The 24,285-nt window shown below is 42.3% G+C and overlaps 1 protein-coding gene across 1 annotated transcript; it reads left to right on the top strand.

Annotated features, from left to right (window-relative positions):
* The first annotated feature begins 2,760 nt into the window (after positions 1-2,760).
* On the top strand, positions 2,761-23,350 carry KCTD18 (potassium channel tetramerization domain containing 18). The gene is made up of 7 exons (XM_082261390.1): positions 2,761-2,767; positions 6,899-7,065; positions 11,271-11,482; positions 17,215-17,408; positions 21,649-21,743; positions 21,858-21,960; positions 22,839-23,350. The coding sequence occupies exons 2-7, from the start codon at positions 6,909-6,911 to the stop codon at positions 23,299-23,301; spliced, it is 1,224 nt and encodes a 407-aa protein (XP_082117516.1). The 5' UTR covers positions 2,761-2,767; positions 6,899-6,908; the 3' UTR covers positions 23,302-23,350.
* Positions 23,351-24,285: the final 935 nt, after the last annotated feature.

The following is a 24,285-nucleotide window of genomic DNA, read 5'->3' as shown; positions in this document are numbered from 1 at the left end:
TTTTCTTCTTTCTGGAATACTGTGGGGAAAAGCAGGTTAAAAAAGAATTGGACATTTTTTTTTTTTTGGGGGGGGGTCACTTACCTTATTTTAGGGGCATCTCTGTCCGACTTCCACCTTCTGCGGCCAAGGCCCCGGACGTCACTTCCGGTTTCGAATTGAGTCCTGGGAGATGTGAGTCATCAATCCCAGGATGCAATGGGAATGGTCGGTCGCTACTCTGATTGCCGATCGCAATCTACAGCGCATGCGCGAGATTGCGATCTGCATTCTGGGAGCCAAAAAACAGGAAGGACGCAGCGGGGGACACAGCGGCTTCAGACGCCCACACCGGAGATGGACACGCTCTGCAATCAATTTTAAAGGTAAGATTTTATCTTAATTCAATTACTGTCCTGTACTGTAATGTGGTGTTAGCTTAGGATTAGGGGCGTATTTTTATCTCAAAAATGTGTATGTGGCTGGAATTCCGCTTTAAAGGTAGTGAAGATTTGACTTACTGTTCTCTGGAAAGGTATCAAACTTCTTTTAAAGGGTAATTGTGTTTTATTTTGTGTGACAGAATTACTTTGGGACCTCAGGAGCGTCTTCATACTATTACTTGTAAAATGATCTTTATTTTTGTAGTGCTATCCCCAAAGGAGCCGCTGGTGATGATGGGGCCTCTGTTCTCTGCCACTCTTTAACCTGCTCTGTCCCCACTGACACACCTGGATACTCGCACCCTTGTAGCTTAAAGTGGAACTTCACTCTCTCAATCAACATTGACTATTTAAAATCCTTATTCTGCTTGCATTAGTGAATGGATAGGAAAGTATATCATATTTGCTTGTTTTAAACTTTTTTTTTAACATTTCTTCAGTTACTTCCTGGTTTCCAGGCCTAGGCAAATGATGCCATACAAAAAGTTACTCTCCTGCGTTTAGGTGTTATTCTTTTAAGAGAAGGAAGTGTATCTGGTATTTCAATTTTAGCGTCTATAGTTTTGCTGCCCTCTCAAGACCATGGGTGTCATATGAGGGCAGTCCAATTTGTAGGGGTATATATGTATATATAGGGTTCTCCCTTGAAACGCGTCAGTCAACCTATATAGATGCCATCCAACCCGCTTGCAGCATTGGAAGAGTCCATGTCCTGGAGGATATATTTCCATGCAGTGCTTTGACATGCATATTGATTACATGCGTTTGTGAGTATGATGTATGACACTGTTTGTTTTATCTTTCAATAAATGTTTAATAGAATTGCACTAGGTCAGTGCGCCCTTCTCCTGTTTACTTTATCCTAAATTATGTCATAAATCCCAGGAGTCTTCAGTAGGGGAGGAGGGGCTTTCTCAGCTAAGCACACCCTCTTCTGCTTGCATGCCTGAGCTAAGGGCAGATGGATTCAAGGAAGTAAATGCTTCATGAATCATCTGACCTTACTCAAGATGGCCATGGCCAGAAATAATAGGGGTGTTTTTCAAAGTGATTTCTCAGCAAAATAAAGCATGGAAACATGAATGGATGGGTGAGCTTGCTTTACCGTTAAAATTATGATTTATTTAGCATTTTTGGTTTGTGGTGCTCAGATAAAGTGTAGTTCCACTTTAACCACTTGACCTCCTTGTTCCTCGATTTACCCCCCTCCGTGACCAGGCCATTTTTTGCGATACGGCACTGCGTTACTTTAACTGACAATTGCTTAGTCGTGCAACGCTGTACCCAAATAAAATTGATGTCCTTTTTTCTCACAAATAGAGCTTTCTTTTGGTGGCATTTGATCACCTCTGCACTTTTTTATTTTTTTGCGCTATAAACAAAACAATGTCGACAATTTAAAAAATATTTATTTTTTTACTTTCTGCTATAAATCATATCCAATAAAATCAATTTAGGCCAATATGTATTCTGCTACAAATCTTTAGTAAAATAAAAATCCCAATAAGCGAGTATTAATTGGTTTGTGCAAAACTTATAGCGTCTACAAACTATGGGATATATTTATGGAATTTTTATTTATTTTTCTTTTTTTACTAGTAATGGCGACGATCAGCGGCTTATAGTGGGACTGCGACCGATATTACGGTGGACAAATCGGACACTGAGATCTGTGACATTTTTTGGGGACCAGTGACACTAATACAATGATCAGTTATCTGCCTAATGATCGGTGGGTGCTGGCAGTCTGGGCGGACATCCAGTATTAGAAGATCAGCTCCCGCTGAGCGGGTCACCAACAGCATGCATGCGCGCCCCTGACCCCAAAGTACGGGATCACGCACTACTAGGTACATGATCCTGCGCAGCAGAGCCGCCTTATATATAAAGTTACACGGTCAGCAAGCGGTTAAGCACTATCCTATCACTCTATGATGGTACACAGAAAATAAGAACTGAGATAAATGTATTATTGAATTGTAAGCAAATGCAATGCATAAAGCAAATAACCCCGACAACAGAATACATTAGGTTAACAGGTTAGAAGGCACCCTTTGATCTGGAGCCGGCACATGCGCAGTTGCTGTAGATGGGGGTGCACAATAGAACGGCGAGCTGATTTTCATGTTACACTGTACTGAGTGTAGAAAGTGCGCAGAGCGTAGGGGCTTCTGGGACTTGTAGTCAGCTGTGTAGACGCTCTCCGGTTGGACGCTGGGCAGGATACAGTCTCCGCCCACCAGCCTCACTTCCTGCAGTGAGAATAGAGATCTCAGCCAATGTTTTGAGCGGATACAAGAGAAGTGTACTCGGGGTTTCCGGTAATTCTGGAAAGGAAGAGTCGGGTATGAAGAGCGTGAATGTGCAACACCTATTACTGCCCCCCCCCCACCGTTTACCCAGCGGTCATGCGCGGTCAGGAAGCGTGGGAAAAACAAAACCCCACGCAGTGCCATTCATCATCAGTGGAAGCAACATGGCGATCAATATGCCATGCTAAGGCTGGGCTCACACTAGTAGAGGCCAGGACCGTGTGCATTACTGTGTCCTTTCCCAGCAGGCACAGAAATGTGCTGCCTTATAGCAGATGCTGTGCAGTGCTATTCATTCTTAAAGGATAAGTCCACCCTAAAACTAAAACCCCTGCATCTATAGACCTCCACGATCTAACACTAACCTATGTAGCCCTGTAAAGAAGAAATCCGTATATATATATATATATAAACCTTTTTTTAAGCCCACCCGGTTGCCAGCGGCGGAAGCTTTGCAGAAGAGACAGCTGACAACGGGTGTGAAATGATTGGGAAGTGACATCACCCATAGAGTTTCTGTGGGGCTTCCGTTGTCGGCTGTGTCTTCTGGACCCACCTCCACAGTGCAGCCGCTGACAGCTCAGTGTGGGATTGGGTCGGATCGGCTTCAAAAAAGGTATGCATGCTGATTTCTTCTTTACAGGGCTAGATAGGTTAGTGTTAGAATATGGAGATCTGTAGATGCCAGGATTTTAGTTTTAGGGTTGACTTATCCTTTTTAATGTCCCTTGGAAGGCCGTGTTTACAGCTCAGCCTTTCCTAATGTGCATGTTTACCAAAGAAACCTGTGTTTTGCTTGTGCTGCCATTTATTGTTAAAGTAGAACTATAGGCAAAACTTTTTTTTTGGATATCATTAGGGAGTGTTATAACCCCTGCCAGATTTTTTCACTGTCTGTGTCCCATTGCTGACATTTACCTTCACTTCCTGTCCCATAGCTAAACAGGAAGTGAGAGGAAATCTCTGCAAGTTCTAGGAATCTTTTGGGGACCCCCATGTCACAAGAACTAGTGTCCCCATTGGAAGATTTCCCCTCTATTACTTTTCTGGGGACAAGTCAAAATTTGGGATTTTCATTTACTTTCAATGTTAATGGTAAACATGACAATCAGAGAGGGTGAATCTCCCTAACGGAGGGCACAGACAGCAATAAACACTGATGGGTTCTCTAATCTCTTTCCCCTCTATTCAAAGCTAAAACAAAAGTTTTGTCTTTAGTTCTTTAAAGGAGTCGTAAAGTCAGAAGGTTTTTTATCTTGATGCATTAAGATAAAAAGACTTCTGTGAGCAGCAGTCCTCTTCAGCACCCCTAATACTAAAGGGCCATACACACTATAAGATTTTCTGAAGACTTTTTCCTTCAGATTTACCTTTTCTATGTAGTGCAAGGGCCTGCCAGATTGCATACAAATTGAAAGTGTTTAGGTTTGACCTCATATTATATGGTTTTGGTAAATCTGCAGGAAAAAGTCTTCAGAAAATCTTATAGTGTGTATGGCCCATTAACTTAGCCCCATCTCTGTCCAGCGATGTCCATGAGTGTCTCGGCTGTCTGGGACTATCCCTCCTGAGACACAGCCGTAGTGCCATTGGCTCCCGCTGCTGTCAAAGTAAGTCAGTCAGCCAATCAGGAGAGAGAGGGGTGGGGGTAGATCGTAGCGCCGTGTCTGAATGGACACAGGGAGCTGTGACTCAGCTTGGGTGCCCCCATAGCAAGCTGCTTTCTGTGGGGGCAATTACCTGGAGGGAGGGGCCAGGTTCACAGAAGAGGAGGATCAGTGCTGCTTTGTGCAAATCCACTGCAACAGAACGGGTAAGTATAACATGTTTGGTATTTTTATTGAAAACAAAACGACACTTTACAATCACTTTAAGATTAAAAAAAAACCTGTGTGCAGGAGCCCCCCCTAATGCTTACCTGATCCCCCCTCTTGATCCAGCGATGTCCATGACTGTCTCAGCCGTCCAGGACTCCCCTCCTTATTGGTTGACACAGCAGTGGCGCCATTGGCTCCTGCGACTGTCAATCAAAGTCAGCCAATGAGCAGTGAGAGGGGGCGGGGCCAAACCGCTTGACTCAGCTTGGGTGCCCCCACAGCAAACTGCTTGCTGTGGGGGCACTTAAAGGGAAGGAGGGGCCAGGAGCGCTGGAGAGGGACTCAAGAAAAGGAGGATCTGGGCTGCTCTGTGCAAAACCCACTGCACAGAGGAGGTAAGTATGACGTTTGTTATTTTTATTGGAAAAAAATGAGACATTACAATCACTTTAATGGCAACCAAATGCAGTGAGCAGATGCATATTTTCACATGAAGCTCATCACCAGAAAAGGTACATGAGCCACTTTGGCATATTTGTCACATGTAGGGCAGCTCATTGAAGTGACCGGACTGCCTTCGTTTTGCACAGAAAATGGTTATCCATCTTGGGCTGACATGATGAACCTCCAGGACAGGAAGTATAGATCTCATTTTCTGTATTTCTGGAGCTCATCATGTCAGTCAGCTAACAGGATGTTTCACGCACAAGAGAACAGGGAAGGCTGCAATGAAATTATATTAACTTTAATGGACAGCAGAGGAAACCACTGATCTGCCCAAAGACCAAGAAGGACCGTACGCTACCTCGTGCTAGTAATGGTGGATAGAAATGTTAGGCCCCTTTCACATGCCATTCCGATCAGGCCCACCTGTTAGTTTTTCAGGTGGATTTGATCAAAAACTGCATGCTGTCCTATGGACAGGCGGTTATAAACAGACTTTTGCCCATTTACTGGAGTCCGATACCTCTAAGTGTGGAAAATAAACGGAAATGGACTGCATTCTATCCTGTTTTCATGGACCGGATCTGAGGTAGCCTGATTAAAAAACAGCGGAGTAATTGAAATGCAGCCTCCTATAGAGCTGTCACATGTCCATGGGTACAGATGTGAAAACACTGACATCCGTTCAGCTCCTGTTTAGTAGGGGATTTGCTTACAGATCCCCTGGTAATCACAGCGGACTATGCTCCATGCAAAAGGAGTCTTAAAGAACTTCCATCTGGCAGCTTTACAGACCACTTCTGCTGCCACCTTGGCATAACTTGTTTACAAAGCTGCGGTCGATCTTGGAGAATGTGCTAAAATTTCCTCTGGAGGGAAATTGCCTGCAGCCACATAGGCCTACTTGATTGCCTGGACTGTCCATGAAAACATAATCCTTGGCTTGACCTCTTTTAGGTCCCATTTTTGAAACTCACAAATAGGAATGGGCTCAGGCGTGTTCAGATCCTAGTCCCAAACCTCCTGAGCAAATCGGGCCAGGAAGTCATCACTGCACACCACCAATCATGAGCAGCGTGTGTATGTGCAGCTGTGGGCCGGGAAATGTCTCAGTGGTGTGCAGTGGTGGGTTTGGACTAGGACTCGAACACGCCTGAACCCGATCCCTACTCACAACCAGTGTGAAGAGAAGAAACCCTTGCCTGCCACCTTTGGCGGTTGTCCACACAGGTTCGGCATCTCCAGTAGTGCAGTCCCTGACTTTGAGATGCTATAGGGTCTGATAAGGCAGGGAACCTCTTCTGTGGATCTTTTAAGGTGAAAAATGGGGGTTTAAGTAGTCCTGCATACAGCAGTGCAGCCATCTTCCTCAGATGTGCTCTCTTTATCTGGATTCTGCCTCCCAAAAAGTAGGGGATGCATGGAGCTGTGACATAGGCACACAGCTCAGGACAGAGGGGTTGATTTATTAAAACTGGAGAGTGCAAAATCTGATTAACATGGTAGCCAATCCGCTTTTAATTTCAACTTGTTCAATTAAAGTTTGACAAAAAATCCTGGAAGCTGATTGGTTTCTACGCAGAGCTGCAGCAGATGCACCATGCAGTAGTAAATCAACCCCAGAGTGCTTTTCCTCACTGATAAATGTTCACGCTCTGCTCTCATGTTCAAGCTCTCTGCACCAGGAGCCATCTGACTCTCCACTTTTGTTTGAATGCCCTAGTTTTGAGGGTAGCGTGTTAGGAAATTCCTTGGCCTCGTTTCACCCAGATCTTTACATGATGCCATTCTCTCTTAAAGGGGCAGTGATTCATCGCTAACTGTTGCTGCAAAGTACAAAAAAAAAAAAAAAAAAAAAAGGAAATTCAGTAGTTTGTTTCTGATTATTTTTTTTACTTTTTAGAGACATTACAATGGAGGAACAAACCGCAGAGGACGTGTCTGATCTGCTCCGTCTCAATGTGGGGGGCTGCTTGTTCACTGCTAGACGACAATCTCTCTGCCGCTTCAAAGATTCAATGTTGGCAGCTATGTTCAGTGGCCGATTTCCTTTAAATCGTGATGAATCCGGTAATTTTTTTAAGTTAGTATAAATAGCAGATGTAAATGAAATAAATACATTGAAGTAGCATTGCCTCCACCTAAAGAAAGTCCAATATTCTAGCTCCTGTGGCATTCATATTATTTTAGGCTGTACATAGATGACATTAAAGCGGAGTTCCAGCCTAAACACACACTCACCTGTCCAACCGTCCAGTGATGCGGCCGCCCGAAGCCTTGTTCTTCTCCCTCTCTGTCTGCGGCGCCGGCATCACTGGTGTGGGCACCCGGCTGTGACAGTTTTCGGCTTCACAGCCGGGTACGCACTGCGCATGCACGAGTTGCGCTACGCGACGTGATTGGCCTACAGTCTTCTGGGACCTCTGACATGTCCCTGAAGATTGCAGGGAGGGAGGGGGAGAGGAGAACTTCCGCTCAGGGGGCCGCGGCGCTCCAAGCGGAAGTGGGAGTGGGTACCTGTCAAAACTAGACATGAAAAAATGACATGCCAAATGTGGCATGTCAGGGGGTTAGAACTGCCTAAAGCGGAAGTTCCACTTTTGGGTGGAACTCCACTTTAAAGCTGAACTCCAGGTATAATCATTATTGCATACTTACATTTGTCAATCTTTTTACAATACAAGTGTGCATATCTCATACGTGGTGGACAGCTGGGGTTAGTTGACAATTCATATAATTCCTGGAGTTCAGGTGAAACAGAAATAAGGAGTCTGCCTGTCTTTTCAAAATACTAGTTCCTTTGCTGTTATTTTGATCTTCTGGCATTAAAGTGGAATTCCAGTTCTTGGTGTGCTGGTGACCTATCCTTTGTTCGTAGCAGCTGCATGGACACAACCACATCTCCCAGTCTGACATCCATATGGGTGTGGGTGCATAGCCCTGAACATAGATAGTGTGAGTTTGGGGACACTCACCAGCACCCATGTCAGATTGGGAGCAGCTGCTGCGTCTGTGCACTGGGAGGCACTGTAAAACCTTGAAGGAGCCAACAGAAATGTTAAACAGAGATTGGGCAATAGGTCGTGGATGGGCATTCAAGCATGACAATGACCCAAAACACACGGCCAAGGCAACAAAGGAGTGGCTCAAGAAGAAGCTCATTAAGGTCCTGGAGTGACTTGGAAAGGATCTGCAAAGAGGAGTGGGACAAAATCCCTCCGGAGATGTGTGCAAACCTGGTGGCCAACTACAAGAAATGTCTGACCTCTGTAATTGCCAACAAGGGTTTTGCCACCAAGTACTAAGTCAGGTTTTGCGAAGGGGTCAAATACATATCTCACTCATTAAAATGCAAATCAATTTTATAACTTTTTTGAAATGCAGTTTTCTGATTTTTTTTGGTTGTTATTCTGCCTCTTACTGTTAAAATAAACCTAATAAAATGATAAACTGATCATTTTTTTTGTCAGTGGGCAAACGTACAAAATCAGCACGGGATCAAATACTTTTTTCCCTCACTGTATTAGGGTATACAAACACAATAAATTGCCCAATTGTTTTGTAAATTATAGAAAACGAGGTTGCACTGCGTAATTAGATAACATGTGTACCTTAAATGTGCATGCGCCCGTAAAATGGTGACAAACTTCAGTACCCTATATTTTCCAAAGGCGATGTTTTAAAAGCCCCCTATAGATAATCAATTTAGCATTACGGAGGAGGTCTGGAGCTTTAAATATTGCTCCCACTCCGGCATGCCCAGGAATATGTAACATTTTTCGAAATCAGTGTTTTAATGTCTAAATGCCCCCCGTTGAATGTGTTTTTATGTGCGCATGTAGGGGTGGGGAGGGGTCCTCAAACATTTTTGGGGGGGGGGTATTTTATGTGCTTGGGTGTAACTTTAATATTTTGCAATTTAAAAAAAAAAAAGAATTGTATGCAAAAGTCCCTTATGTGATGAATTTTTGGTGACCAGTTCTCTTTAAGGAGAGATGTTGCTGGGGGTGTCTGGAAGCAATTGGGTAACAGCGCAGCCACTGAAATGCTTCTGACAGGCAGGAGTCTGCTTGCCAGATTTACTGTGAAACGCCCTGCTGTCAGATCTGTATGACGTACAGACCTGGCAGCGACGGGGTTAAACAGGTTCCTAGCAAAATTCAACACCTAAGGGTGTATTGAAATTTGCAGAACTGTTTGTCCTACAAATGCATGTACAGTACAATCATTCTGTGTGAATAGGGGTGAAATCAAATATACTCATTCTTTAAAAATAGAATAGTGGGGCAAATACCGCATATGGTCACTAGATGAAGTTGTGGTCCATTAAGGCAGTATTTTCCTGATTCACTTGTTTCTGTATGACTGAATAACATTCCACCTGGAAAAAAAATAGCCTTGCAACATTACATTTTGCCCACATTTGCACAGAAGGAATGTACATGTACTTTCACAGGACAAATAGCTTTGCCAAGTTTTCATAAATGCATCCGTAGTCTTATTGCAGCTGCAAGGTAATGGTAATATAGGAGCAGATATATATACAGTGCCTTGCGAAAGTATTCGGCCCCCTTGAACTTTGCAACCTTTTGCCACATTTCAGGCTTAAAGATATAAAACTGTATTTTTTTGTGACGAATCAACAACAAGTGGGACACAATCATGAAGTGGAACGAAATTTATTGGATATTTCAAACTTTGTTAACAAATAAAAAACTGAACAATTGGGCGTGCAAATTTATCCAGCCCCTTTACTTTCAGTGCAGCAAACTCTCCAGAAGTTCAGAGAGGATCTCTGAATGATCCAATGTTGACCTAAATGACTAATGATGATAAATAGAATCCACCTGTGTGTAATCAAGTCTCCGTATAAATGCACCTGCACTGTGATAGTCTCAGAGGTCCGTTTAAAGCGCAGAGAGCATTATGAAGAACAAGGAACACACCAGGCAGGTCCGAGATACTGTTGTGGAGAAGTTTAAAGCTGGATTTGGATACAAAAAGATTTCCCAAGCTTTAAACATCCCAAGGAGCACTGTGCAAGCGATAATATTGAAATGGAAGGAGTATCAGACCACTGCAAATCTACGAAGACCTGGCCGTCCCTCTAAACTTTCAGCTCATACAAGGAGAAGACTGATCAGAGATGCAGCCAATAGGCCCATGATCACTCTGGATTAACTGCAGAGATCTACAGCTGAGGTGGGAGACTCTGTCCATAGGACAACAATCAGTCGTATACTGCACAAATCTGGCCTTTATGGAAGAGTGGCAAGAAGAAAGCCATTTCTTAAAGATATCCATAAAAAGTGTCCTTTAAGGTTTGCCACAAGCCACTTGGGAGACACACCAAACATGTGGAAGAAGGTGCTCTGGTCAGATGAAACCAAAATCAAACTTTTTGGCAACAATGCAAAACGTTATTTTTGGCTTAAAAGCAACACAGCTCATCACCCTGAACACACCATCCCCACTGTCAAACATGGTGGTGGCAGCATCATGGTTTGGGCCTGCTTCTCTTCGCAGGGACAGGGAAGATGGTTAAAATTGATGGGAAGATGGATGGAGCCAAATGCAGGACCATTCTGGAAGAAAACCTGATGGAGTCTGCAAAAGACCTGAGACTGGGACAGAGATTTGTCTTCCAACAAGACAATGATCCAAAACATAAAGCAAAATCTACAATGGAATGGTTCACCAATAAACATATCCAGGTGTTAGAATGGCCAAGTCAAAGTCCAGACCTGAATCCAATTGAGAATTTGTGGAAAGAACTGAAAACTGCTGTTCACAAACGCTCTCGATCCAACCTCACTGAGCTCGAGCTGTTTTGCAAGGAGGAATGGGCAAAAATTTCTGTCTCTCGATGTGCAAAACTGATAGAGACATACCACAAGCGACTTACAGCTGTAATCGCAGCAAAAGGTGGCGCTACAAAGTATTGACTTAAGGGGACTGAATAATTTTGCACGCCCAATTTTTCTTTTTTTTGTTATTTGTTAAAGTTTGAAATATCCAATAAATTTTGTTCCACTTCATGATTGTGTCCCACTTGTTGATTCTTCACAAAAAATTACAGTTTTATATCTTTATGTTTGAAGCCTGAAATGTGGCAAAAGGTTGCAAAGTTCCAGGGGGCCGAATACTTTTGCAAGGCACCGTATATTTTTTAAACAATGTATTTTAGGATTGTTTGAATTCTGTAAATTATATTTGCTTTTTTAGTGTTTAAAGTATTTTTAAGCAAAGATTATTTGTCTTCCCCTTAACTGCAGGTTTTTGCCTTATTGATAGGAACGGTGAACTGTTTAGATACATCCTTGACTACTTACATGGGGAAATACGAATTCCTAGTGATGAACAAACCAGAATTTCTCTACAAGAGGAGGCGGATTACTTTGGAATTCCTTTCCCTTACAGTCTCACTGAACATTTAGCCAATGAAATGGAGACTTATTCTTCTGACTCAAATTTAGAACTAAAAAAGGTGTGTGATTCCATCCTTTCATTTCTGTTGGTTCATCTGCTAAATGGTAAAACATTCAGCTGTATAATCTACAGTATTTAGTGGAATGCCAGGTTTTAGGTAGGGTAGGGATGGTTTTGAACCTCTGTTAGGCTTTTTTTTTTTTTTTTTTTTCTGTGACCATTTTCTTGTATTTCTGCATTACGTTATTAATGAAATATGTTAGAAAGCTTGTTCACAGGATGAAATTATGTGCAACTTTGACAAGCAGGAAACATGAATTTGGCCCTGTCTCCTAGCACATACAAGGTGGTAATCTGCAAACTGCATAAAACCTTTTTCCATAACAATGTGCAGGCTCTATGGCTTAAAGTGATTGTAAAGATTTTTTTTTCTTCATATAACAGACATGTTATACTTCCCTGCTCTGTGCAAGGGTTTTGCACAGAGCAGCCCTGATTCTCCTCTTCTGGGGTGCCCTGTCATCGCTTCTGGCTCTTCCGCTTTATCAGATGCACCCACGGAGAGCCACTTTCCATGGGGGCACTTGTGCGGGCATGCTCACAAGTCCCGCTGCTGTGCCCATTGACACAGACAACAGGAGCTGCTATCAATCTATACAATGAGGACCCGAGACAGCGGCTGGGCTAGTGCTCGTTGCTGTAACTTTCGGGTTCAGATAAGAATAACGGGGATCTGGGGGGCAGCAGCAACCAAAAAGGTTTTTCACCTTAATGCATTTAGGTGAAAAACCTTGAGACTTTACAACTCCTTTAAGCTTGCCATAGATGGGTAGAATTTCAAACGAAAATTCTTACGAAAAGAATGTTGTAAGAATGTTTGTTTTTCAAATCATTAGTGGGTCAAATCGATATTTGCTTTTGACCGCAGTGAGGAGAAAATTTGAAGAAGCAGGATGGAATTTTTTTCTTGAAATAATGAATTTTTAACAGTATATGTGGCTTCCATTTTGTAAAGTCCACTCAGCCAAAATCAAATGTTAATAGAAAATTAAAGTAGTTGTAAAGCCACGTTATTTTCCTACAATCCCTTGTGTTAGATAAAGTTATGTGCCCCAGTGTACGTTCTATATAAAAAAATATGCTGCTTTATACCTTATTTCATAGCGCCTCTCCCAAACTGACAACTACAGCGGGAAGGGCTGAGTATCCTCCACTGACATCAGCCAGGAGGAGAGCTTTGGGCGGACACGTGAGCACCGAGCAGTGCCCTGAAATAAGGTATACAGCAGCATATTTTTTATATAGAACATACACTGGGGCACATAAAGTAATTGGACACAGGTGATTGGAGGAAAATAACAAAGTTATTACAGCAGCAGGAGGGAAAGGGCAGGCACTGAATGGCAGGGAGGGAATGGGGGGAGAGCAGGAGCAAGGAGGGACAGCAGGATAACAGAGGCATGTAAACTGACTACTGCATCATGGCTCAGCAGCCAACGTGGTCAGTTTACAAAGGGGAGGACAGATCCAGGCAGGATCAGCCAGGTATTTTAGATCATAGAAAGGGCATCCAATTCGCATGACAGGAGAGGGTTTCTGGCTCTCAATAGAGCCAGTTCACACATATCTGTGGCTGCTGCAGAGCGGATTGCACAAGGGTCCTGTGTGTCTTTGGCTCTGTTTCAGGTCTGAATTCAGGCAAAAAATTGGGCCTGATTCGTCCCTGAAACTGAGAACAGGGACCCACCGGACTCCTTCTATGAGCTCCATCTGATTTAGGTGTGAACCCAGCCTTAAGAGCCCATTCACACTAGCACGACTTGTGAGGCGACTTGTGTAGCCCCAGGTCGCTTGACATAACAAAAGCAATGTTAATCAATCAGTGCCGTCTTAATTGGCACTACTGAAGTTGCTCCGACTTCAGAAAAGGGTCCTGTACTACTTGAGGCGACCTGTGATCCGACTTGTCCCATATACTTCAATGGGAGTCGCCTCCTTATCTTAATTGAAGCGACTTGTTATCAGACTTTCCAGGAAGAAGAAAGAGATTAGCCAGGCATTCCCCACAGACAAAGTCGCCTGTCTCTTCAAAGTAGTGCACAAGTCTTTTCCAAGTCTCTTCTCTTTCAAGTCTCTTCCAAGTCTCTTCCAAGTCTCTTCCAAGTCTCTTCTCTTCCAAGTCTCTTCCAAGTCTCTAAACAAGTCTCTAAACAAGTCTCTAAGGCCCCGTTCACATGCAAGCGACGCTACTTCGCACCGCGACCTCCGAGGTCGCGGTGCGAGCAGCGCGCCGCGACCTCGGAGCGGCCGCCACGGACTTCATAACATTGAAGTCTATGGCGGTCGCCTCCTGGTCGCCCCAAAGAAGCTCCGGACCCTTTTTCTAAGTCGGAGCGACTTGTGTCGCTCCTATTAGAACGGGTCCGCAGCTTCCCTATGGGAGGCGACCTACGGCGACCTGTGAGGCGACCAGGTCGCCTCACAGGTCGCCTTAGTGTGAACAGGGGCTAAACAAGTCTCTTCAAGTCACGGGGCGACTTTCTGGTCGTGGTAGTGTGAACCGGCTCTAAAAGAACAGGATATTTGTTTTGTTTGTTTAACTCTTTTGAATGACACTCAAAGGTTTTGACAATTTTCTACAAACTTTTCTAAGACTTTAGAGCCGGTTCACACTACCACGACCAGAAAGTTGCCCCGTGACTTGAAGAGACTTGTTTAGAGACTTGGAAGAGACTTGGAAGAGACAGGCGACTTTGTCTGTGGGGAATGCCTGGCTAATCTCTTTCTTCTTCCTGGAAAGTCTGATAACAAGTCGCTTCAATTAAGATAAGGAGGCAACTCCCATTGAAGTATATGGGACAGTCGGATCACAGGTCGTCTCAAAGTAGTACAGGACCCTTTTCTGAAGTCGGAGCGACTTCAGTAGTGCCAATTAAGACGGCACTGATAGATTAACATTGCTTTTGTTATGTCAAGCGACCTGGGGATACACAAGTCGCCTCACAAGTCGTGCTAGTGTGAATGGGCTCTTACTAAGCATTTTTGTTCAAAATTCTATCCATCTAAGGTCCGCTATAGAGCCAACTTCTTTGGACACAGTAAAGCAGAGTTTGAACATCTGCCAAACTCTCAGTGCTTTCTTTACCCCCATCAGAGAGGATTTTCCTCACTTCCTGTCCCAGTTATGGTAGTCCCTAAGCAAGCAAGTAATCGGAAGTCTCCAATAGAGACACAGCCAGCAATAGAAACACATTTTTTAGTAATGTGGGAAAGCATTAGAACATCTGTCTGTTTTTTTTTTTTTTTTTCTCTCTAAATTACTGCTGGGGGGGCTTTACCGCCTGTCCTAATGACAGTGATTATAAGCACAGGAAGTGGGTAGAACTTTGTCCTTTAGATACAAAACAGTATAAAAACCTAGAAAACGCTTTATCCCTTCGCTGCTCAGTCCAACATGAAATTAGACATTGGCTTGCGTTCGGCTTTACAGTTGAACTAAACCTCTGCAATTTTTTTATTTTTATTCTTTTTTATTGGGCTCCATGAGCTTTTAGCCATAATGCATTAGTATGCCCTGCATATTAGCACATTCTGACTGACTTTCCTGCAAGCGATCCCCTCCACTGTGCTGGACCCATCAGGCAGGGAGAAGAGTTTACAAAATAAGACCAATAGGATCTCATTTGTCATAAAAAATCTTGCCTGTCAGACATTTTCTTTTCTTTTTTTCAGGTTTAATTCTAGTGTTTGGAGTAGAACCTTAACCGGATTCAGTGGTTGTCTGTTTTGTCATTTTCATGTACATAGAGTACAGCTTAAAATGTCTTCTTTTTTATGCCAACCCTTGTGAATCTGTATCACCCATATTCTATTATGTGGCCTCGGTGCACCTTCACACAGCAGCGTGGTGTCAGGCAGAGCAATCCAGAGAGGTGCGGTATACAAACATGTTGCATAATATCACACATGTCTGGCATGCAGTGAAACACTACGTTCTGGTGTGAGAATAACACATAAAAACTATTGTTTCTATGCATCATTGTCAGGGTGGATTTGATTTGAGTAAAAAGGCTTGATTTAAATTAACTCGGTTTAAATCATAATTTTTAAAGAGCAACTGTCATCTTTGACCCGCTGTTGACTCACCGACAGTTCCATTCACTTTAATAGGACAGCTGGTGATGTGGCAGTGACACAACAGGGTGAGGGACGTGGCGGCAGCAGGTTAGTGGATGCCCGCTAACAGGGGCTGCCATAAAGGATCTGAAATGACAGGTGCTCTTTAAATGTAAGGACTCATCCTTGCTGGTAATTAGTGTGAAATTATGTAAATCAATCAATGCAGTGCATGTTATCTCAGCTTGCAGAGCTTGGATTCATTGAATGAGTTTATCAAAAATTTAAATATTGCAGAATATACAGCCTCATGCTACATAACTAATCTCAATTTCATACTGAATAAACTAAATTATTAATGTATCTTAAATAGAAAATTATCTTTTAGATAGATTTTTACTCCAAAAACATTTTATTAAAATAAATTTGATAGAAATCCAAAAAATCTGATTTAAATCAAATAAATTTAATTTTTTATTTTATTTTTTTTATTTTTTTTAATACCCTGGCCATTGCAGTTACCTATATTTATTCTTGAGGAAAATGCACACAGCTGCGAGTAGTGTGAATGGGCCCTTAGGGCTTGTTTACCCCAGATGTTTTGGGGCTACGCTGGCAGTGTTGCTTTGGTGTGTGCTGAACAAAAGTACTGCACGCAGTACATTTTTTCAGTGCAGCGGCTGCTTGCAACACCAACCAATTCTAACAATACCACTGTGGTGATTAGAGCAGTTTAGAAATGTCTTTTGTAGCAATTCATTTCAGTTCAATTCTTTGAAAGATATTGAACTGTGCGATGTACTAGGATCATGTCTATGAGCACACAGAAACCGATGTGAATTTTAGAGTGGCTCGCTGGTGTGAACAAGCCCTTAAAAAACCTAACCATATTACCTAACCATTTCCTTTTCCAGAAGTCCTGCAAAACAGTTATCCTTTACTTGGGTGGCTGGAATCTCAAATGCTCTAAAAAGTGTCCAGAATTTTGTTTTGTGGGGCATATCTCATCTGCATCCCGGGCATATGTGCTACCTTGGACTGAACTACACCACTCAGTGTCATAACTCCACCATCCTGGGGGATTCCTGGAAAATGAGTTATCAGGTAATAACTAATGTTTTACCCATATCATTCTCCAACAACTGTCCTGGTGGAAGATTTTGGAATACCTGATAACTCCTTTTCCAGGAATCCTGCAGCACAGTGAAATGATGACACCAAGAGTGGCTTGGCCCAGTCCTGGGCCCTCAAGGAAGCACTGCTGACCAGGGACCAGAAGAGTTCTGCTGCATAGAACAGCTTCTGATGACTTAACAGAGCACAGGAGAACCCAGCCATCCAAGGGGTCAACCAACCTGAAGAATGATCCAGGAAAGCTTTTTCAGACTTCTGTACATTGATTGGATCCTTACTTTGGTTGATCTGCAGTTACAGTCAACTGGTATGATCTTGATCTCCAGTTTATGTACATAGGGGCTGCCATGTGTACAATAATAATTGCTGCACCAGCAAATATTGGGGGGGGGGGGGGACTTTACAGGTGCAGCAAAATGAAGTATGCAAAGTGGAAAATGGAATTAACTGATAAAATAAATACACAACTAATATGTTACAGAGAGGAATATGAAATAGGTGAATTTGGGTTTACTTTCTTCCCATCAATGCTTCTTTCAGGTTTTGTTTGACTTCTGTGATTCTTATGGTCTTATATGTACAAAGCCTACAGTGTGGGTGTTACATTACTTGCACACGTGTGGCTCCAGCTGTGAGAGTAGGATCATTGGCATCTATGCAACCAGAGAAGATGGAGATTCAGCTCTACGGAATCAACTGGGGAAGCGAATCGATCATAAACACATGTACAAAAGGTAACGCTATGTGACAGCAGAGGTTTTAATGGTATGTCTTTAGCAGTAAGGCGCCTTTCACATGGACCATTCGATCAGGTCCTCCTGTCCGTTTTCTTAGGATCAGACCCTCTATTCTCTATGGGCAGTTGGATGTAAATGGACTCGTGTCCATTTACACCTAGCTACTTCTGATCCGTTCCCCCTCCTGGCTGGGTTTGAGAGCAGTCAGGTGTAAACGTATAAGTGGAGCAGACACAGACCTGGCAGCTCCTACTCAGCTTAGTAGGGGATTAGCAGACATATGCCCTGCTGAGCAAAATTGCATCCAGCCTATGTGAAAGGGGCCTTTTGCTTGGCAGCTTTTATTTGGTGCCTCTATGTAGCTGAAAATGTATACATATACAAAGATTACAGAGTGCAGAGAGGATATCAAATAAGTAGGATTATTGAAGCCAACTCCACCCAAATATTTTTTTTTCTTCATTTTGAGTGAGGAAGGGTTAAAACCTCTGTCAAGTTTTTATGTGCACATTTTTGAAAAAGTGGAGGGTAGTCTCTCCAATATTAGGCATAGACAATAAACCTTTTTTCAGTGAAATGGCAAGGGTTAGGAGCTCTGTCAGGTTGTTACTGTCTGTGTCTTTCTGTTCCAGTAACGACCTCCAAACTCTTCTAATTTCTCGCCCTTTTGTCACATGGTTAGGAAGTGAGATGAAATATCTCCAGCAATAAAATAATTTACAGAGGTTTTTTTGCTCTTCCCATGTCTGTCCAAAGTACTTGACTAATAAATCTTAATCCTTTTGCTGCCACTTATGCAAGGCTTACATCTGCAGTAGCATGGGCTTTTAAACACACTCCTGGCTGTCAATCTGATTGTTGGATTTCTGTTGGAATTGATTTGGATTGTTGTAAAGCTGCCTGATCACTTCCACACAAGTACTGCCTCCACACAACTTCTTCTGCCATGTATCCCAAGCTCTGCAGTCTCTCCAGCATGCCCAGAACAAACATGGCAGCTGTCAGTGAGTAGACTGGGGGAAATGATCAGTGAACGTTAATTTACCAATTGTCCCTACAGTACACGAACAGAGAATTTTTTCACATCCAGTTTCAGCTCTGTCATTCCCCTGCTACTTTGGCCAGGGAAGAAGTTGATTATTCATAATCCATATTTGATCAGCTTCAGTGGGGTCCAGAGGTTACATTATGGGTCTAATGAACCCCTAATATCTCCTTAAAATGGACCTGTCATATAGCAGGTTATCAGCCTCCTATATGATACCAAGTAAAAATATTAAAGGATAAGTTCACTTTAAAAAATAATAATAATAAATGCACATTTTTTTGCAGGTAAAAAAAGTGCACTTACTATTTTTTTTTTTTTTTTTTTTTTTAGACGCCTGGAAAGCATTGCACCAGTGATCAGCAGATTGCTGATGCCATGCAGGTCTCCTGCATACTGTCAGTGTAAGCTGTCTGCCTGTACATCAGACGTCAGGCAGTTTCACACTGACAGGAAGACTCAAGGAACTACCAAAGTGCTCAACAGCACCGTGGTAGTTCATTGAAAGCTACAAGTTGACAGCCGCAAAGGAACTGAATGAAGCGCCGTGTGGGTGGAGCCTCGCAACACTTCGCTGTTTTCAAAAAGTGATAGCTAGTATGGGGGATTTCTCCCCGTACTGCTGTCACAGGGACAGAGGGAAGTTGGGAGCAACTGCAGCTTTGGGAACATGTTACATGTTGCACCCTAAAAACAGGTGGAACTTGTAACGTGTTCCCAAAGCTGAACTTCTGTTTAAAGCGATAGTAAACTGCACCAATTTATTTTTAATCGCTTGCCGACTGTATAAATATGGCGGCAAGGTGGCTCTGCTGCGCAGGATCAAGTACCTCGTACGTGATCCTGCACTTCCGGGTCTGGGGGGGCGTGCGCGCACCGCCAGCGGCCTGTTCCTGCTGTGAATATGGTGGACTCCATGTCCGCTGGCACCTGCCGATGCTTCGGTAAACAGGCAGAACGCAAACAAGACAGATCACCATTCTGTCAGTACAGCAGGCATAGATCCTGTGTCTCTGCTAAGCAGGGGCATTGATGCATGCCTTCCCCCTAGTACAAGCACCTCCCCCACAGTAGTAAAGCACTGGTTAAATTGTTTTAGGATGTACTAAAACAGTGTAATTTGTTTACTGAAAATGTGTTTGATAAACAGTTTGATAAACAGTTACAGAGCCGGTTCACACTAGCGCGACTTGTCAGGCGATTTGTCAGCCTGACAAGTCGCGCACCTTCGCGGTCCATTGACCGCTACAGGACCTGTTATAATAGGAGCGACACGAGTCGCTCCGACTTAGAAAAAGGGTCCTGTACTACTTCGGGGCGACCTCGGAGCGACTTGCATAGACTTCCATTATATGAAGTCCCTGCAAGTCGCTCCGAAGTCGTGGTGCATTGTAATGCACAAGTCGCCCCCGAAGTAGTAAGGAGTCGTGTCGCCTCAGTGTGAACTGACTATAATAGTATAAGTAAAAATGTTGCAACCATTTTCATTCTCCAGGGTCTCTGCTTTCACTAATCTTCACACTCAAATTTGTATGTTAAAATGGTTATAAACACTTACATATACTCAGTGAAGTGACTAGTCTCAGGTAATAAACACAGATAAAAACAAATCCTCCTACATAAGTTGTACCTGTTTATCTGCAACCATTTCCCTTGTAAAGCCTTCTAAAATAACACAGACTCAAGGTTTTTTTCTCAGCTCTAGCAGGCAGGGATCAGGTTGTCACTACAAAACAGAGCTCTTTTAAATCTGATAACTGGGTAGAATGAAGGGACACACACACACAGAACATACAGAGCTGAAGCTATGAGTCCTCTACTATGTGATTAAGGGAGGGCAGGCTGTCTCCCTTAAGGTTGTTGTGTTGTCTTAGAGTCTTTTCAGTGACTCATGCAGAGAGATCAGATAAGAACCACACTCAGTGCTTTTAGATTCAGGCTCCCACACACCATAGAGGGGTGTGCTTTATTCATTTTTCACATCTCAGTTTTACAACCATGCAAGGGTTAAAGGATAAGTGCACTAAAATATCTCCTTTGGGACCCATATTTCAGATATAGCAATATGCTTTGTGATTCTTAATCTTCCTACAGCTGGACCAGCCTGTACTCTATTTACGATAACAAGATAAAGATTATATTGGATTTTAGTAATTGGGTTTACATACACTTTAACTGAGCCGTTGGACATAAAATGTGATCTATACTAAAAAAATAAGTTTTCCTGAGACACCTATTTTGTTTAAATTTTTTTTAAAGACTATGGTAAAAAAAAAAAAAAAAACTGTGTAAATACTTCAGACATTTAGCATTACCCTATAAACACAAAGATGAACAATAAATAAAAATACAATGGGCTTTATCATGTGTGGTGAAATAGAAGTGCAATAGATTCAAATAACGTGCTAAAATGAATAATTAGTGGCAATAAATCAATTGATAAAAGTGACCAAGTTCATACAAGAAGTGTGTATGTATATGTGTATATATATATATATATATATATATATATATATATATATATATATATATATATATATATATATATATATATATATATATATATATATATATATACAAAATTAGTAAAAAGCAGTAAAGGTGCAGTCACCATCAGTGTAGTCAGATTAAGTGGCGTAATTAGTCCATAAATGGGTAAAGGTGACAAATTCTTCGTATATAAATACTGGAGGTGACCCGTGGTGGGTAATAAGGTGAGGTGCTCGGTGACCCCTAGGGTAGGTAGTCAACTCACCGGAAATACCCACCCCACACAGGGGTAAAGAGCGGGTATATTAATAAAGGTAATAATCCCTCTGATGGATCCTGGTCCCCTCTGGTGGTCCTAGGATGAGGATGTATCGGGAATGCCCTGTAGGGCTCCGGAGTGAGCAGAGGATCCTATAGGAAAGCCTGGGTCCCGAGGGGGTCTGCTCTCACATGGGTTATATGCTCCAGTATCAGCCAAACGTAGCGGGACAAGGTATGGGCAAGTAGATCATGTAGGGCAAGAAAAGGCTAATAGTGTGATACTGTATAACAAAGCCTTTATTCATAAAAAAATATATACAGATGGGTACTTACATTTGTGCAATATACAACAAGCGAAATTCAGATCCTTGGAATGCAATGCGCTCCACGCGAGTATCGGAACCGGAAGTGATATAAACTGTTCTCTTTTCACCCTGACAGGGAGGCTGGTGGTAATATTCAGTACATTTTGAGCTACTACAGTGTATCTGAGCTGAAAGCCATGATGGATGCTTTTGAAACCTGGGAAGGAAGAGGTAAAACATGCTGGAAAACGATTAAATGGTTGGAACCTTCACATTGCACATTACACTGTATCTTGCTCTTTTTTTGTGTTCTGCTGTGATATAACACATGTAGATTTTTTGCAGGATTCAGCTACTGGAGGGTTCCTCAAGAATTAATTGAGTGCTGGACCCTAGAAGAACGATCAATACAAGGCGATACAGGCAATATAACACCAGTGAGAACTAGGTAAAGGATGTTGCATTCTCTAAGCCATTTAAGAGCTTAAGTTTGAGGGCCAGCATACCAGGACCAGTCCATAAGATGTTCCAGTGTCGTCCAGATATCACTGTGTTATATTATGTTGGGCAAAATTGCCCTTAGATTGGCAGGTGTCTCACTTGATAGCAACCTATAATAAGGCTTATTTGTAGGCAAAATTAATATCTCCTAAATGTGCACCGTTCAGGAGTTATTCACCCTGGATGCAGCTGGTGACGTCATCGGCACATGTAGTTCTTCCTTCAAAACTTTGTGCCGGAACCCGAGGGCGATGCATACTAGCACATTTATGCAATTACCTTACAGATTTTTTTTTTTCCCAACTGCCATGGTTTCCTACAGCTTGAAGTTGAATTTGCTGCCATTGTTGGTCTCCTGAAAATGCTAAGTTGTCTGGCAGTTATCCAGAACATCTGTTTTCAATACCATCTGGGTCACTAACTCAAAACAACTATGCAGTTCAGAAAATATAATATTAGAAATGATCTATTGCATACTTCTTCTGATTCAGTGAGCAAAAGTATCAAAGAGGGCTATCATGACAATCAGGAAAGTATTATTTAAAGAAGTATAGCCACAGCTATTATGGCTATATTTCTGCTATGGATCACAGGAGTGCTGTTCGCTCATACTCCTGTGACTCCTCGGATTGATGTTGCATCCACCTAGGTGAGTATATAATGTTTTTTTTCTGAATCCCATACTTCTCTTTTTAAGAGAGGCCAGCTATGGCAACCTCCATGTTATTTTTCTTGAGCTCCTTTTTGATGTAATCTCATTTTTTTCTGTGCATATAAAGAATGTTGCAAATAAGAATCATGACAAATGTGTATATTGCCTTGCAGGAGATGTAACAATTTCACGGAAGAGAAAGAAGACACTGCCATAACATCCAAAACTAGTATAAAGCCTATCAGGTTTTGTGGGCCATCTACCAACACTTGTATTCGGGTAAAGAAATCAACCTTCCAAGACAACTGTCCAGGGTCTTCAAACAGTACAGTTTCAAAGTCTTTAAACAGTACCGTTTCAAAAAGACCAAGTGACTGTCATGAAGAAACAGAAAGAGCTAAAATAAAACTTAGACTGTTGACTAGTGACAGTACTGAGCAAAAAATATTAACCCCACAATCTAAGTCTAGTAGTAGCAAAGAAGGAGGTCGGGATGACTCTAAACCTTCAAGCTCAAGAAAGCCAGCTTTTAGTCGTGCAATACGTCTAAAGAGACCATCTCTAGGACTGATGTCTGTAAATGAACTTCCAACACTGAATGAAACAAAACAACAAAATCCCACAACTCCTCCCTGATAAAAATCACTGATTCCATATTGATATATATGAATTGATATAAAGTGTGACTTTTTTTATGGAATAAATGCACCAAGAACGTGTGAAAAACTCCTGCGTTACCCTAACTAAAGTAATCGGATAAAAATTGTGAATCAGCTAGAAACTATAAATCCACTATAGAGATGAAGTGACATAGTACAAGAAACAAAATTAAACAAGGCAGCTGCTGACATCAACATGTGTTCCCCACATGCGTGATGCCGAATAAAAAATAAAAAAAGATGCTGTGCTGACTCAATGACATAAAAACAAAACTGTAACAATACAGTGCTGTAGTTTTACATGCATCTTGCATTTTTCCACTAATACATTACATTTTGTAAAATAACAATGTGAACATCAGTGACAACTTACAGTGCCTTGAAAAAGTATTCATACCCCTTGAAATTTTCCACATTTTGTAATGTTAAAACCAAAAATGTAAATTTATTTTATTGGGTTTTATGTGATAGACCAACACAAAGTGGCACTTTCAAAATATCTGAAAATTGTGGCGTGCCTTTGTATTCAGCCCCCTGAGTCAATACTTTGTAGAACCACTTTTTGCTGCAGTTACAGCTGCAAGTCTTTTTAGGGATGTCTCTACCATCTTTGCACATCTAGAGAGTGAAATGTTTGCCCATTCTTTGCAAAATAGCTCTGTCAGATTGGGCGGAGAGTGTCTGTGAACAGCAATTTTAAAGTCTTGACACAGATTCTCAATTGGATTTAGGTCTGGACATTGACTGGGCCATTCTAACATATGAATTTGCTTTGATCGATACCATTCCATTGTAGCTCTGGCTGTATGTGTAGGGTTGTTGTCCTACTGGAAAGTGAACCTCCTCCTCATTCTCAAGTATTTTGCAGACTAACAGGTTTTCTTCTAAGACTGCCCTGTATTTGGCTCCATCCATCTTCCCATCACCACTGACCAGCTTCCCTGTCCCTGCTGAAGAAAAG

This window comes from Pelophylax lessonae (genome assembly GCF_965119305.1).
Source record: "Pelophylax lessonae genome assembly, chromosome: 6".
Lineage (NCBI taxonomy): Eukaryota > Metazoa > Chordata > Amphibia > Anura > Ranidae > Pelophylax > Pelophylax lessonae.
The sequence above is the reverse complement of the archived record's forward strand: the minus strand, read 5'-3'. Positions and strand labels throughout refer to the sequence as shown.